Below are 17,078 nucleotides of genomic sequence, written 5' to 3' on the forward strand. Positions count from 1 at the left end.
AAATTCCTCTTTTCTCTTCATCTTCTTCCTACTTGTCTAAACCAAGCTTCCGATTTGCATTCCATTCATCGAGTAGTTACATGGATTACTTTATTTGTTGCGTGAACATTGCTGTTAAATACCAACAAACTGTAGCTGATCTGCAAGTGTTGGTAATGTAATGTGAGAACGGATTTAAACGTTGATGAGCACATATGTACGACCTTTGGCAGTTTGGATTTTAAAAGAAAATGCTGCTAAGAATCTTGAATACCGTAGTTGGTGGGATTGCGTGTCGCAAGCAGTGTCTCGAGTGTCTAGAATTTTTTTCGTAAAAACCACCTTGTAGACTGTTCTATACGTATAAAAAGCCATCTTTTTATCCGCCAGAATATTTTGATGATTTATGAGCAAGATCAAATGCGAATATTGGAAATGCTGAATCAAAAGGATTACAGATCATGAAATATTCTTCTTCATTTATCAAATTCCATCGTGTCGGATAACTGCATGTATATGTAAGTCTAAGGAATGGACATGATGATTTCCTTAGCATACGGACGGATATATTTTACGGATTGCTATCCAAGTATATCTATATGGCTACCCGTATCTCAATTTTGCAAAAAACTGCATCTGATTTATCGATCGAAGCTACATGTGTATATGTCTATGTCTAGAAACCGCGGTTGTCACTAAAGTGACAATAAAGCGGTACTTCACACATTAATAGTTGGTTCATTAAGCAGTGTACATCATTTATCAATGCATGTCACCAACATCAATACATCATTCGCTTAAGTGTCATTGTTGTCAATCAAACAGATATTTATGTAATTCTGAACCTGTAAAGTTCCTTACATATAGTTTTATTGGCCATTTTCCAATTTCATCAGTTGCAATGAGCTACGACTGCTACGAGTGAAAATGTTTGAATTATAGTACAGGAACATTGATTTACATCATTAACATTATAGTGTAAAATTACACCTAAAAATATTGGGTAGAATTGGAGGGGAGGAAGTGGCTCGTACATATTGGAATCGGATAATTCAAAGAAGAGTTCAATACAGCAGCCTCGTTTTTACTATCATCAATCACTCAATGATGAACCTGTCTGCGTAAGCAAATACATTTCTTGTGAATATCACAATCAATGGCCACTTCCTATTCATGTATGCGTGAAAAATTCAAATGACGAAGTCCATGGTTAAAAAAATATGTCGCATGCTCAAATGTGATGAAAAGTAATAGTGTATCTCTTCTATCAAATCTATGCGGAAATCGATTTTATCGAAATTTTTGTATTCCTGTAGTCATCCGACTTCAGTTTCAATTTGAGAAGGTAATAAATTTATCGTAAAATTAAGCATAAGTGAAATTCAATGGAATAGGCATGCACATGAGAATTAAGTATAAGAGTCACATAACTCTGACTTTCTATTATTAACCCCAAAAAAGTTTGGTACCTTTCACTCGAAGGGATTTCCTCGACTTCCCACGCAGTGTAAGTAGTGCTCAGGTTTTGCCATGGGGAAAGCAACTTTTACCTGAACGGAGCAGTATGTACATACATACAACATCCAAAGTTGAGAATTGAGGGAGCACATTTGTGCTTATATAAAAATCATGGCAATTTTATTCGCTTATCTGAGACACCATACTCCGAGCTGTGAAAGCTTGTGCTTATGAATATACATACATATGTTTATACCTATAAAAACATGTAACCGTAATTCCTTTTCTCTATGTGAGACACCTATCTTGCTTGTCAGGCATGCGGATTCTTACTTTGTCACTTGTAACATTTCTGTTAGGGGTACACAATTCATTACCGTCATAAACTATAAAGATACTAAAAAATACTACGTGGTAGTACGTACTACTTTATGAAATTTTAATTCAAAAGGGCATTTAATTTTACCATTTGTGTTCATAATAGTTCGTAATAGTTGATTTCCTGCTAAATATAACGATTAATGCAGGAAAATGGAAAGGTACCATTGTTTGGGTCAGAATAAACATTCCATATTTTAGAAAGCGCACATTACTTATGCATTTTTGTCATAAATATGCGACTGAGAAGTATGCTTCGAAGTCATGATAAAGTTTTTTAAAGCTGAGTTCAAATGAGCTTGTATAGATAAATTAAAACTCTTATTAACAGAAAAGAGGCTAAAATTAGTAATAAATGATACATATGTATGTACAAACGTAATTTTGAGTGGATGACTCATGGTACATAGTGTTTCTTGGTCATTAGTGAAAGCTACAGTAAGTTTTTTTTATAATTGGGTAATTTTTGTATGTAATGTGTGCTGGTGTCCGTGTGAAGAGTAAATGCATATCAACCTATATCATGTGACCTTACTAAAAATTTTCCCCTAGTTGCAGCTGAATTTGCTTTTAAAATCTCACTAGATTTTTTACGTAATTTGTTCCCCACATTCAGCGCTAGGTTCCTGCGAAACTCATCATTTCGTCATTATATGACCACGAATTATTGCTTTGAGCTCAGCGAGTTCTGCAGAATTTTCCGTGCAAATGTTGGGGAAAGTTGAGGCGAACCCAAAATTCAGATGAAATCGGTGTTTGGGGTTGTGCTGTCTCAAATTTCTCTATACATTTCTACGTATGTACATATGTATGTGCACTACGATCAGTGTCGTGGAAAGTTGAAACTTTCTCTTTCGTTACGCGTATCGAGTTCTGTCCTTATGGAACTTCATGTTGAGCAGAAATACCAGATGCTCTAGGCCATCACTTAGCTGCTCTCCAAATAGCCTTCTATGCATTGGTACTTTGATGAACGATATTACAACAGCAAGGGACAATAATAATGTCCTAAAATAGACTCTCCTTACGAAATAAACTACTCAATATTCAAAAATGAGACCCTATTCGATTTCTCGTACATAATTTTCTATATCGTGTACTCATTCTTCATTTTATGAACGCAGCAATACCACGAGTGATACCATTGCTGAGCACGTTATACAACAACGAGTTTGCATAACGCTGAAATAATGGTGATAGTACTTTGGAATTAAATAACCCGTTTATAATTTATTCTAATTTGGATGTAGTTATAAATCACATAAATTAACTTATAAATTTTAAATAGTTTTTAACAGTATTTAAATTTATCCGAGGTAGGTGTACCTACAATACTTTGTAGCACTTTCACAGTACAAGTACTTATAAATATTTGGTTTTGAATTGTATCTAACCCTACTCCTTCACAAACATGTACAAACAACTAAAGTTTCACACATTGATTTGATTAAGAGCGCCATAATTTTTAATACCGTAATTTCATAATCTCTCGTCGCATATATCCAATATAGAGTAGTGTTATCATTTACAGAACAAATATCAAGTACGCTTCTCTCTTCTAGTGATAAATCGTGTAATACATATAAGATTAATAGCAAGAGTTTCACAGACTGTTACATAAATGACTGAGTGAGTATTGTTATATAAATTTATAGTTTATCACATTTTCAGCGAATTTAGATTCCTTTTATATATGTAAAAGTTTATATAAAATATGTATGTATTTCATTCATACCATAGTGAATGAACCACCGTAACTTTGATTTAAAAGCACCAAATATTTAGCTTGCACAATAAAATAAGGTCGCACAACATTTACATATTTAAATGAAACTGCTTAAAAGATTAACCTAGTGATACTGTTCAGGAATGTAAATAAAACTTGAGGTAGTAAAATAAATTATGTGTACGTGAAGAAATAAACTCTTTAGGATTGAGAGTGCAAATTCAGCCAGGAGTTATTGGAAGATGATAAAAACGTGGGGACAAATTTGGTTTTGAGGATTTCTGGAAAATTATGCTGGCCATGAAAGTTGGCCGTCATCATCATAGGCGATATTATAGAGTGCTGACTACTGCTGTGGCGCTGCGTACATAGGTTCCATTTCTGCTCCTATTAATTGTATAGTACGGGTCATAAATAAACTTGATGTCCTCGCCAACCTTTCCAGTGGTTGATAATGCGAGCGAGTGATCAACTCGAGGAAAGCTTAGGAGAAAGGAGCCCAGTTGGTTTGTGGGTGCGAGAGAAAGGAAACTGATTACAACCACAAACATGTGCTGGAAAAAGGGGATTTATACACAACTCTTCTGCCAACGTCTATGCCGAAATTAGCCATGCAAACCACAAATACATGTATAACACAGCTCTATATCATTGAAATCATTTGCATGCGGCATTTCACATTACATTACCGTAATTACATGGTTTTACCCGATGAATAATTTTCAAATACTGCAAGTTGGCATTGAAACGTAAGTGAAATGACCCATGCATCTCTTTACCACATGCGAAACTAAGGAAGGAGCCTTGACATTGGAATTTAGCACGACCAGGATTTGGAGAATTCTCAGCCTGGGAAATGGGAGTAAGTTTTAAGCGTCGACTCATAAAATATGCAAAAACTCTTGTCAAGCCAACGTCATCTTCATATCTTTTAAGCCTTTCAGTCATTTTAAGTGTGTACACAACACATGGTCCATTATGTATAATTAGATTTATCTACGTATAATATAAATTTTTCACAACCACTAAAACACGAATTGCACAAATGCCAAGGGCTCTTCAACCGTGCATTAGAAAGTCTGCTCCTTTCTAATAAATATGAGTTGAAGGGGATATCGGAGCAAGTGAGGAGCTATGTATGTATACATACATATATACACATAAATAAATAATTCTTCAAGAATGCAAACAGATATTTCATGGTTTTATCTCAGGGCTCATGTCGTGACAGGTTTTCTGTTGTTGAATAAAAAGACAATTACGGCTAAATGCTTGTTTATAGGCCTACAGGGACACAAAATCAATGAATGAAGGGTTTAACCTTAAAACAAATCCTCCATGAAGGTGCATGATGAAGACGATTGTGTTTGTATAAAAAATTATTAGAGTGGTGAAAAAAGACCTTTCTGGTCGTAGCTTGTAAAACATTTACTCTCAGAGGTGATGAACAAATTATAACAAAAAGCCTGTGTGCAAACGCTGTTGGAGAACACGCAAGAGAACAATCAATTCATGACATATTTACTGATTAACAAACTCACGACTGGTCGCCAGCTGCCCACCCACAACAGAAACTAGGACATGGAAATTGACACATTCTCCAGAATTCGCAGTGGCTGCTATCCCCGAGTTAATCAAACAAATCGGTTTCATCCCACTTTCTCCTCAGCTTGAGACATTATCTGGTTCAATGGAATACCCGAGCTGAGAAAAGCAGCAAGTGCAGTTAGATACACACTCGTACTCACTCTGTGACCCTTTTGACCACATTGAGAAGTTTGGTCATTTAGATGCCAATAAAGGACGTCTCAACGGGAGCAGCTTCACTATCTCCGCCCCGAGGATAATTATTTCCATTTCGTGAGGACATGGACGATCTCAATGGGACAACAGCGACGACTTTTTCGACGTTTCCTGCTTCTTCCGTTGCTGATGGAATCAACTCCATCCCATCTTGACCACCATTGAATCGATTGTTTCCGTATTCTTTGGGAGGAGAAGAGCGGTTCATGAGGGGAGAAAGTCCGGTGACAGATGTGTTTGGTCTTTGGCTCAGGTTGGCGGTACCGGGTTTCCTATTGTTGAAGACTTGTTTTCTTTGGGAGCCAATAAGTGATGAGGGGTGTTGACCAAAGTGGTGACATACACGACCAAACGTACCCTTCACAAAACTTTGAATCAAGTTGGGATTGAAGAAGAGAACTATGAAGGCATTGGCGCCTAAAAACAGTAAGATGATAATTATTTTCGGCTCAAGGAATCGTTGACACAACACTTACAGCTATTTAAGGACGCTAACAAAGTCAATATAGTAAAGGTTGGTCCTGAAATTAAACAAAATACAAAAAAGCATTTAGTTTCTTATGTAGGTTGGAAAAAACATTACTACTTTACGCTCTGTCTCAAAATGAAGAGATAGTTTTATAAAATTCTACTATTTCTTAATAGCTTGGCCCTGGAGCCCAAAGTTTTATTATATTATAGCTCAGGTATTGCTACAAGTTCATGCCGAGTTTCATTTACATTTGACTTAAATCAAGAACTTTATCTGCAATCTTAAAAAATTAGTCAAATTCGACTGTCTCAAAAGTAAGAGATAGGGCATTTTTATGAAATTTAATTAGTTTATAAGTTAATTTGAAGGGGCTAACTACCTTTAAAACTTATTCTAGTATTCGGTAAAACCTTTCCTAGCTAAAATTGACGCGAATATTCATCGCTTCATGGAGTCATTGAAGTGCTGAAGGGTCTCCAGCGGGATATTTTCCCATCCGCCATGCATCATTTGCTCCAATTCCTTTTTGGTTCGAAATTGACGCCCACCCGACGCGAGAAGTTGGCCCAAAAATTCTTCATGGGATTTAGGTCAGGACTGCTAGCCGGCTAAGCCAAGTTCCCGGCATTTTTCCTGGCAAAGAAGTCCATGATTAAACGGGAAGTATGAATTTGGGCGTTGTGATTCCGAATATCCCACCTTATCCGCAAAATTCTGGGTCCCTAACTGACTAGATTTGACTGGCGTACTCTCTGATAACCTCGTGAACCTATTCTGTGTGTAATCGGTGCTATTTCGGTCTTTCCATGATATCCAAATCCTCCCATATTATTACAAAATTACCCCTTAAAAATTACAAACTTAATTTAAATATGGTGCACATTTGTTAACACATATTTTGGTATGGGGTATTTTTTAGACAAGAATGTAGGTTATGCATGGGACTAAAAAAATATTCTGCATAAAAATATTTGTCCAAAAATATGAACCACAAATTTAAATTGAATTTGTAATTTTTAAGGGAAAATTTGGTAATATTGTGGGAGGTTTTGGATATCGTGGAAAGACCGGAATAGCACGAGTACACCCAGAACAGATTCACAAGGTTATCAGGGATAACGCCAGTCAAATCTGGTCAGCTATGGACCCAGAATTTTGCGGATAAGGTGGGATATTCAGAATCACAACGCCCAAATTCATACTTCCCGTTTAATCATGGACTTCTTTGCCAGGAAAAATGCCGGGAACTTGGCTTAGCCGGCTAGCAGTCCTGACCTAAATCCCATGAAGAATTTTTGGGCCAACTTCTTCGCGTCGGGTGGGCGTCAATTTCGAACCAAAAAGGGATTGGAGCAAATGATGCATGGCGGATGGGCAAATATCCTGCTGGAGACCCTTCAGCACTTCAATAACTCAATGAAGCGACGAATATTCGCGTTAATTCTAGCTAAGAAAGGTTTTACCAAATACTAGAATAAGTTTCAAGGGTACTGGCTCCCTTAAAATTAACTTATAAAATGTTTAAATTTCATATCTCTTACTTTTGAGACAGTCGATTTTGACTAATTTTGTAAGATTGCATATAAATTTCTTGATTTAAGTCAAATCTCAATGAAACTTGGCATGAACTTGTAGCAATACCTGAGCTATATTATAATAAAACTTTGGGCCCCAGGACCAAGCTATTAAGAAATAGTAGAATTTTCCAAAACTATCTCTTCATTTTGAGACAGACTATACGAATAGTCTTATGACGAGGGTCTAGTGTTTCTTTTAATAATAAGGAAGTCTCCATTATGCTATTACATAAAATGTAATGTATGTATGCATATATGTCATGTTGGAATTAGACTGACACTGCGAAGCAATTAATCAGTTGGGTCATATATCGAGTGTGTCTGTATACCGCATTAAGCGAGTGATGTATATCAAAGCATCATATATCATATATATTTGACAAAAATAAACTGATAATGGGGTTTGAGTAAAATATGCCAGTGCAACAAACTCCAGTATACATTTCAATCTAACTTATATCTTGATGAGCGTTGAATTTAATAACGAAAACCATTTCATATGCGCATATCATAAATCGCTAATATTTGCAGAAATAGGTATGTATATTATCACATAAAAAGGCGTACAACGTATTAAATAACAAAGGCAAATTAATTTTAAAGTAACAGCAAACTTTTCAGTCAAGTATCACGATCCTGAAAACGTGTTGCCGCAGTGTTTATATTTGTTTGATAAAGAAAGTAATAAAGGGAAGCATGTTATGTACATATATATGTAGCCACCGTTGCGTCGGACGGTTTTTTAATGCACCTAAATGAACGAGGCTTTGGACCACCTCCATGGATTATGGTTTGTCAACCTCATGACAACAATTCTTTCAGGAAAGTGAGGGTGCTTTCATATGAAGAGGGAAAGTGCTGGTCAAACCGACGTGTTATGAAAATGGAGCCTGTCGTGAAACAAAGTATTATTTGCGATGATGATAGGCTTTCACTTGTTCGCCTCGAGAGTGAATTTCTGTTAAAATGAAGTACACGATCTGGCTCGATTCTTTCATTTATCATTAGAGACTAAATGGGAGCAGTGTATGTAATAGTTGATGCGATGTCGCCTCACTCAAGCGATATTTTTGCCATAAATCATGAGACAGAGTAAACTCAAGCAATGTTGAGTAAAAGTAAACTTGGAAAATTCGTTAGTCACTCGATCTCTCCGGCCTCTCTCTCATCTCATCCTTCCTCCGCTCACAACTTCCCTGGCCAAAAATTACAACTGAAATATATCACAAGAAGTAGAACGGCGGAGTTGAGAAGTGTAGGAAACAAAGAAAGAAGATCAGTTTGTCATAATTCATCACAACTATAGAGCATTTATGTATATACGTACGTACGTAGGTACGTTGTATGAAAAAGTGAACCAAATGAACCAGGTGCTTAAATATATTAAGCAATGGAGTATACACTCAAAGTAACATCCTTCACAATGGAAAATTCTCAGTGGGTTTTGGAACAATGTGAAAAGGAAGACTCTCTCTAAATATTTAATTATTTTGTAATTTTTGTCAATTCTATAAGAAATTATAAATTTAGCCACATACGTTCTTTTGTTGTAATCTATAATCAGTTGACTGCCGGCTTTGTTAGTGCTGCATTTTATATGACGCACTATCATACATATGCTCCATTAATTTTTTTAATTTTAAACGTGTGAATAATGGCTTGAATTTTTAGTGATGAGAGGCAGTTAACTTAATTTAAATATTTAGCATAGGTTTCACATCAAGAACAAATTAGTCTCACAAGGGACACTCACGACCTGTCGTTTGAGTCCAGGGTACCCACTATGTTTTTTAGAATCTACTTGGACCCCAGATGAAGGATTCATTCATATTTCCGTGTAAAACTCATATTTGGCGTCGTGCCGTGGCGCCAAATTCGCCAAATTTGAATGTTTTTATTTTTGAAACCGCCATAACTTTTAAAATCCTGGATGGATTTTCAAAATATTTGGCAAAATCATGACAAGGAGTTCAACTTTCTTATCCCATGAAATTTTTTCCAAAATTATTACTTTTAACTTTTCGCAAAATTTCGTTATTTTCTTAAAAATAGGGGCTCGTCGAAAAAATGCTAAAAACATTCCAAAAATTAGAAATTTTTTATTTTTATTTTTTTCTCAAAAATTTCGACTTTTGTGATCATTTTAAGCATAAAATTTTGAAAATCCGACATAAACTGCAAAAGTTATGGGGGTTTGAAATTGGGCGAAAATGCAAATTTTTAAGTTTGGCGCCACGCCATGGCGCCAAATATGAGTTTTACACGGAAATATGAATGAATCCTTTATCTGGGGTCCTAGTAGAATCTAAAAAACATGGTGGGTACCCTGGACTCAAACGACAGGTCGTGAGTGTCCCTTGTCAGTGACAGTGGTGACACAATGGAAAATTCTAGCTTTCTAACCACATGCACTCATCCTCAATTAGGTCCCGCATTGTATTATAAATAGTAGTGAGATACTCCGCTCGAGTAAGGGGCAGGGCCCACGATATTTTATCAAGTTTTATGTAATAATGTCTGTCGCCTGGAACTTATCCTTTTTCAAGCCACACCCCAGCTCTGAAATATGAGAAGAATTAAGTGAATGGAAAGGTAAGTGAGGACAGGTCAAAATGATCAGAACATTGAAAGAACAGCCGAAACGCTCAGTCATCAGTGAAAAGCCTAAGCTCCTCAGAAAGGAGTATTACTAAAAACCAGTCCCTCCTCTGTAGTCTTTGATATATTTTTAATTTCATAGACGACAAGACCTGTTTTGCTTTTGTGTGTATATTATATGGCTTATTGGCTTGGCCCGCTGGCAGCTTATGGCTTATCAAAACTTACTTATAACCATTGTTGGATTATATATAGAAAGTCTGTCAATTACTGTATTACTTATTTGTCTTACCATAGAAGAAGGGGTGTTCTTTCGCATAAGGATCAAATGCAGACCAGAGAAGCGCCTGAAAAACAAGTTATCATTGAGTTTGATAGCATGAGTTTCATTTACTAAGTGATAACAAACAATAAAACGTTATGTTCATCCACTCTTCTCGCTAAAAATCTATTTTATCCATTCCTAAGAAAATAAATTTCAGTATTTGTTTTGTCATCAGACTTTTGAAGACTTTTCACTAGAGTTCGAGAGTCCCCGGGTTAAAAGCAAAATTAATTGAAAGTTAAAAAAGAAGGTTCTTATTTCACGTACGGCCATAAATGGAGTAGAGCAAACTATATAGCAGCAAATGACAGTAATGGTCAGTTTAATTGTCTTGATTTTCGCCCGGCTTATGGCACGTACCGAGTGCGTGCGAGGCTGGCTCATGTTGCTCAACGCTGAAGACCGCACTGAGTACGTTCGCGACGGATTCTTGATCACTTTCTGATGACCTTTCACATTTGGAGGAGGTAGTAAAGATGAATTCTGTTGGTTGGAAGCCCCATTCACAACTTGCTTCTTGCGACCTTTCTTACTGCTGAATACGGACTCTGTTGTGGACGACATTGATACACTTCGCCATGTGTGGCGCTTTTTCTTTGTAATCGTGGTACTAGAGCCCGATGAGTTGGAACTCGTCATCTGCTGTGCTAAGGACATGTCAGCAGAATCAGGAGGTGTCGTCTGTTGGAAGTGAACCATTGAATGGGGATGACTCTCATGTGGAACGCCAGACGGATTCCAGTTGTTCGCTGTACTTTGCCCCCCAGTCTCAGTATTTTGAGATGAAGAATTCTGAACCTCTTTCCCTTGTGAGTCGTTGTCGGGTGAACCCAGAATGGGGGACGTTGACGTTTTGGTTGTGCTAGATCCAGATTTACTATGATGCCAAGAAACCTCAAGAAATCAAGATTTAAAAATATATTAATACGACATTCTCCATATGTTTTCATCTTAACAAATAACTAAAAGAGCATTCCAGAGCTATCAGGACCAGTATATACTATTGTATTTTATCATACCCCAAACCATAAGTAATATGCGGGAATGGTAAAATTTGTTGTTTTGCTCGTGGCTGACTGGCACTAAAGATTATCCTCTGTGTCCATTATCTAAATAATAATTCAAGATGAACGGAAATCGTTTAAATTTGCAGGATGTAGTCGGAGGTGAGGTGTTTTACCTAGATCCTTCAACAAATTTGGCTACAACTCGGACAACAGAGTTTCTTGAACGTAAGTATTGTTAACTTTAAGAGTCGTAATTAAAATAATAATTATTATCTTTGTGTGTAGGTGATGTGTATGAAATTCACCAATTGTTTTATCAAATATGGACTGACTCTAATAAAGTGAAGAGAGATTTCTCACTAGAGAGAGCTGGATACACTGCTTTGAGAAGCGATGAAGATACGAACCGAAATGTGAAAATATGTCAACGAAGAAGAAAAACTGCACAAGCTCCAGGGCCGAAAAAGAGATTACTAGCAAACGGTTGTTCATATGAGTAAGTTTGTTATAATAATCTACGTATATGTTCATAATTAAGCATTCAGTAATCAATTAATATTTATATAATTCAAATAGGGACAACATTACCAAGGGTTGTACTGCGGAGATAGAAAATATTTTCCGGGTGGGTTTGTATTCGGCAGATGCTTTCACAGGGATACAAATCCGTCATCGTGCTAGACGGTTGAAAGGAGACGACAAAGGTTCCCTCAGGCCAGAAAACGGTGAAATATTCATCGAAGCTAATGGTACTCGTGATAAGCTGGACCGTATAATAATGTGAGTATTCGCCACAGCATATTGTTGATGATAGTTTTAGTTAATCCAAAAATTAATTGTCAACAGGAATGAAATTGAAAAAGTAAGGAAACTTGTAAAAAATGAAGAAATTCCTCTGCCTATGTCTACTAAAAAGAAAGTAGTAGGAAAAATCCCTCCTTACGTGGCAAAATCGACTCGCCGAAGACTATACTGTCCACGAAAGGATTGTGTTTTTGTTACAATTTATGCTCGGGATTTGAAAGAGTAAAATAGTATAAATTTTTGCATTATAAGTACAACAAATATATAATGATGAAATAATTTTTTAGTCATGAGGATAAGCATGATGGTGTCAAACGTTATGGTTGTGATTTGTGTAACAAAAAGTTTGCAACTCAATGGTACATGAAACAACATGTCAAAAAAGGTTGTGAAGATCGAAGGAAAACTGAAAAGAAGACCCCTATTCGAGATATGTCAGCTAAAAGGTGATGATTACTTAAATATTTGTATGCTGATTTGTCAACTAATGTAAATATATTGTCATTCACAGGTTGTCATTACGAGAACTCGATGATATGCCTTCGTCATCAAAACGACCTGCTTTACTTGATATTCGAAACCAACCTAATCAGTCATAAATTAACTTACCTGTTTAAAAGATAACTTAGCTTTATCGATCTCCAGATAGTTGTGATTATTGATTAATGTAACATTAGGTGGTGCAAAGCATCTTATAGATAGCCTTTTGTTAAAAAATGTGTCATATTTTATGCGGTTAATAGAAGAAATTAAAAACTAAAATTATCAGTGTGTTGTTCTTTTTGTGTATCTCAAATATTTCATAAAATCATACAACATGTCATACAACATACCTCAAGATTTTTAGGCCTTTGGGAGTTACCGCCGATTACTCCTCCAGCTTTGGCGGCTAACAATTTTCTGTCATTCTGTGTTTTCTCTGAATTTTTACAATTTTCATGGAAAACGCTGTCGTTCTCTTCAATGCTTTGGTCAAACTGATGTTCATCTACCTCATCAGAATCTTCCCTGGTTCTGCTGCTCATTCGCTGTTCTTGAATGAAAGCATTATTCTTCATGGTAAAGTTGAGCCAAATGACTCTTGTAATGCATGAGTAAGCAAATATCAGAATTATGAGGGGGATAATGAAGACGGAAACCTATGGAATTATTAAAAGAATATCTTACTGGCTGATGCCAAAAACCTGGGAGAAAGGAATATAGTAGAGTTACTTACAGTGTACCACGTAATATAAGCCTTTTCGCCCCATCCTGGGTGAAAGGTGGCCCAGCAATCGTACACATTCTCAGAGATTTCTTGGTATGAGAAAATGTAGAGCTGGGGTAGACAACAGGCGAAAGAGAGGAACCATGCAGACCCCAACATCAGTTTAGATCTTCGAGCTGTCCACGAACAGTTACTCAACGGGAAGCATATAGCTTGATACCTTTTCATCATGCATGCATATCAGTATATTTATTTTGAAAGGACAATGAGTAGTAAAAAAGTACCTGTCAAGGGCAGTCATGACCAGGATATACGAACTTGAATATGGCCCAAGGATTTGCATGTATTTGACGAACTTGCACCAAAACGGCCCCCCCTTTTAATTTATCATCAATAATTATTGATGATCATTATCAGATACAACTATTCTCCTTACCTGAAAACGATATGTCACCTCCCACGCTAATTGCGTCAAAACTTGAAAGAACGCCGTGGTCAGGTCTGCAACTGCGAAGATAGCAAAATTTTTAATATCTTTAGTATCTTCTGCTGAATTTAAGTATACAGCTTCGATTTGAAATTGGACTCTAGTCTAAACATCACAAAATTAACTTTTTGCTTAAAAATGGTTTTATTTTGCCATAATTACTTGCTAAATGGGCGATGAAATAATACATTCGTGTCATCTTTTGCTTTCTAAAATAGATTCCCATCAAAACGAGAAAATTCCCGACGATGGTGAGAATGAAAATTATGGCGAGAACAGATTGCTCAATTTTCGCGAGAAACTCGTCTCTCGGAGATGCGGGTGTAAGCGTAGTGTTCACCAAAGAGAGATTTGGAGTTAGGCTAAAGTTGTCCTCGTGTAATGGAGAGGCGAGATCGAAGTAATCAAATTTATTGTGAACATTGGCTAATTCAGCCGTATCAAACAATGAAGATCTGTTATGGACTTCCATCGTAGTTGCTTTTGCGTCTCTCTGTGTGTATGTGTGGCTCAATTAGCGTTGCATTAGTAATTGTTATCCTTAACTCAAAGTTATCCTCGTCGTGGCAGACAGAAAACGCACGCAGTTTCCTCAAAGTCTTATCTGAGCCCACTTATGTACGTATGTATGTCTTCATTTGTAAATAGAAATAACCAGAAAATGAGCACCACCACCCACAGACTTTACAGACTTAATGTGAAAACGCTCGTAAATGTTTGTTGAGAGCAGCTCAGATACTTGCGCATAGTGTGACAGAAATGTTCCAATGATCTCAATCTGCATTATAGCTGGATCCCGGTAACTCACTCACTCTGCTTATTTACGGTTTCCGCTGCCAAGCTAAGTTTCAATAACTTTGATAAAGAGGACAACGTTTTCAACCAAAACAGCGCTTAGTTGGTATCATTTAAATTCATTGGAATACATTCAGGGAAACATCCAGATTCTTAAAATGCCAATTTCTGTTCCACAAGATTCATTTTAGGACATTATATTAATGTTTCATGGAACTACTGAGCACTATGTTTTGCTAAATATCTGTATGTATGTATTTATTTATATCTTATCTTGCCTACACTTATTCACAAACGTCGTTGTAAACGTGAGGCTACATGACCCACGATAATGTCAAGGATGAGTATGACAGGCATGTCATAGCTTGTATGTATGTGTATATGTATACGTGTGCATGTGTCGAGTGCTTATGAATCTTAAAGTTTAGTTATTAAATACGTCTTAGTTCCAGTTCCAGTCACTTTTTTTATACTATTGCTTAAACAGAATACGACTGCACAACTTTAGTTTAGCACTTTTTACATGTGTATTTTGGTTTTCGACCTCGATTCTGTGACATTTTGAACCAGTTAAAGAAATACTTTGTAGGCGTGGATTAGACAAGCAGTCAGACTGTCAAAGAAAGGTTTTCTCAGATTTTCCACCAGCACATACATAGACACAAACAGTGAGCTGGACGATTGAGGAGGCGAATGATGAGACGACGAAACGCACATAAAATGCGATTTCAGATCCAAAGTGTTTCACTTTCTTCTCTCTAGCGTCAGCCATCAACTGAGCTGTGCTGATGAGAAGGGAAAACTTCTATGCTTGCATTGCCCCGATCAGCTCGAGTCAGTGGCCATAGGAGTTCTTACGGTGAAAGCTTTCTCCCTGGATGTTGCGCATTTGAGAACTTTCCCAACACAAGAATAACATGGTCTCGTCCACGAACGACAAAATCGTGTTGTTGGTCATGCTGCACTGTGATGCTCAATGTTTCCAGCTCCGTGGTAAAAATTACACCCTTCTTCACTGACAGTTTTGTTGTGGATGAGAAGATTGACACAGTTGAAAACCCACCTGATCAAGTTTAAAATTTGCCTTAAATGGATTGAACTCTGTATCTTTGTGGATAACAAATTCCCTTTTCTTAAAAAAATGTATGTAGCACAATACAAGCAATCTTAAAGAATATCTACTGCTGAATTCTCACTGACTTCATTTTATTGAAAGACTAAATCGCTGCGTATACACAAATCGAATTCCTTGAGCTTACTTAATCCTGATTGAAAGTTGTAATAAAACCACAGGCAGAACCTGGCGTCAATCTCAAGGATAATTTAACTGCTATGCAGAAAGCATATGTATAGGTACATGTGTATGTATGCACTTATGCATGTATATGTAGGGAGGTATATAAAACTTTGTTGATTTAAACTAGCTCCCAGTCGTAGAGTCGTCAAAGTTTGTAGAATGTGGGTGATATATTTTATGATGATGAAAGGATTAATTGAAAGATCTTGATGAAATTGCTTGCCGAAAGAACTGACGCAAGTATTTTAGCACTGAAAAGAAGTTTCAGGTTGACTGATGTAAGTTACTTTGTATGCAAAGCAAGGCTTTTCATATGCTGTCTAAAATCGAAATCGAACCCAAGTTGGACTAAAGTCAAACCTATTTTTCAGGATAATTTATTATGTGGTCAATAATGACGAAGGTAACTATATGATGCTACTGGGTGGAGATTTATTATTATTGTCTATAATTTATAATTCATAATTAATTAGCCACATCTGTTCGTATTGGTAATATTTTGGGTATTTTATGCACTCCTACACTTCAACGACGTATTTGAATTGTTAATTATTTACTGGAATTATTTATACGATGAAGGTCGTTACGCCTTTCATCTATCCGCACCTTTACACCACAACTGTTTTATGTTCAAAACAAAATTTTTACGCTTAGGCTTTAGTTTGTCCATGTAAAAAACACCAGTAAAATTAGTTTGTATTGAGAAGTAAGTAGTAAATGATAAAAATGTTTCAGAAAATGTGTGGTTGGTTTGCTTTATGTACAGTATAAAATATTATGGTTTTCATGTAACTTTACAATCCCACGGAACTTAAGTGCAACTACACCAAGTCTTGATTTTTTTGTACTTTTTGCGATTCGAATCAGCTCGAATCTCGTCTGGCTCCGCTCAGCGTTGAAAGTCAGCCGAGCTTCTCCATAATAATAATAACTCTAATTTGCTTGAACGAGAGCAGCATTTTCTTGGGTTCTCGTGATCAATGAGGGAATAAAATTACTGTGATTTACTCAAATGACTCCTTGGAGAGGTATTTATTCGAACTCTCAAGCAAAACTGAAGCTGGCTTGGTATTATTAATCTGCTTTCATCTCTTTATTCTTCGTAAACCACATACATTCGAATTCGCACATTATGTGAGTCCAGTGTATGAGAACCATGACCAGA

The 17,078-nt window shown here is 36.5% G+C and overlaps 2 protein-coding genes and 1 long non-coding RNA gene across 4 annotated transcripts; 2 read left to right on the forward strand and 1 right to left on the reverse strand.

The window, feature by feature from the left end:
- Window positions 1-3,025: 3,025 nt before the first annotated feature.
- LOC110850483 (5-hydroxytryptamine receptor 2B) lies at window positions 3,026-16,970 on the reverse strand. 2 transcript variants are annotated; one of them, XM_022097926.2, is made up of 10 exons: window positions 13,984-16,970; window positions 13,771-13,841; window positions 13,619-13,710; window positions 13,344-13,554; window positions 12,961-13,266; window positions 10,584-11,210; window positions 10,284-10,338; window positions 5,821-5,865; window positions 5,290-5,761; window positions 3,026-5,223 (listed from the first exon to the last, which is right to left on the reverse strand). In XM_022097926.2, exons 1-9 carry the CDS (start codon window positions 14,291-14,293, stop codon window positions 5,328-5,330), a joined length of 2,151 nt encoding a protein of 716 aa, XP_021953618.1. In that variant the 5' UTR covers window positions 14,294-16,970; the 3' UTR covers window positions 3,026-5,223; window positions 5,290-5,327. The 2 variants fall into 2 exon arrangements, with proteins under 2 accessions (XP_021953618.1, XP_021953613.1); XM_022097921.2 differs by having other exon boundaries at window positions 3,026-5,761; window positions 13,984-16,969.
- On the forward strand, window positions 6,635-7,530 carry LOC118434123. Its single transcript, XR_004833786.1, has 2 exons — window positions 6,635-6,982; window positions 7,049-7,530. It is a non-coding gene; the product is annotated as an uncharacterized LOC118434123 (long non-coding RNA).
- Window positions 11,360-12,876, forward strand: LOC110850504. The gene is made up of 6 exons (XM_022097944.2): window positions 11,360-11,548; window positions 11,609-11,819; window positions 11,900-12,103; window positions 12,170-12,349; window positions 12,415-12,573; window positions 12,639-12,876. Exons 1-6 carry the CDS (start codon window positions 11,443-11,445, stop codon window positions 12,724-12,726), a joined length of 948 nt encoding a protein of 315 aa, XP_021953636.1. The 5' UTR covers window positions 11,360-11,442; the 3' UTR covers window positions 12,727-12,876.
- Window positions 16,971-17,078: the final 108 nt, after the last annotated feature.

This window comes from Folsomia candida, unplaced genomic scaffold (assembly GCF_002217175.1).
Source record: "Folsomia candida strain VU population unplaced genomic scaffold, ASM221717v1 Fcan01_Sc001, whole genome shotgun sequence".
Classification (NCBI taxonomy): domain Eukaryota; kingdom Metazoa; phylum Arthropoda; class Collembola; order Entomobryomorpha; family Isotomidae; genus Folsomia; species Folsomia candida.

Excerpts from the sequence above, each read along its gene's own strand:
- LOC110850504 (XM_022097944.2), top strand. The coding sequence starts at position 11,443 with ATGAACGGAAATCGTTTAAATTTGCAGGATGTAGTCGGAGGTGAGGTG. Across the intron at positions 12,104-12,169 it reads AAGCTGGACCGTATAATAAT|GAATGAAATTGAAAAAGTAA; the intron begins GTGAGTATTCGC and ends AATTGTCAACAG. Across the intron at positions 12,350-12,414 it reads TATGCTCGGGATTTGAAAGA|TCATGAGGATAAGCATGATG; the intron begins GTAAAATAGTAT and ends ATAATTTTTTAG.
- LOC110850483 (XM_022097926.2), bottom strand. The coding sequence starts at position 14,293 with ATGGAAGTCCATAACAGATCTTCATTGTTTGATACGGCTGAATTAGCC. Across the intron at positions 13,267-13,343 it reads CTTATATTACGTGGTACACT|GTTTCCGTCTTCATTATCCC; the intron begins GTAAGTAACTCT and ends ATAATTCCATAG. Across the intron at positions 5,762-5,820 it reads GTTAGCGTCCTTAAATAGCT|GCGCCAATGCCTTCATAGTT; the intron begins GTAAGTGTTGTG and ends TACTGTTTTTAG.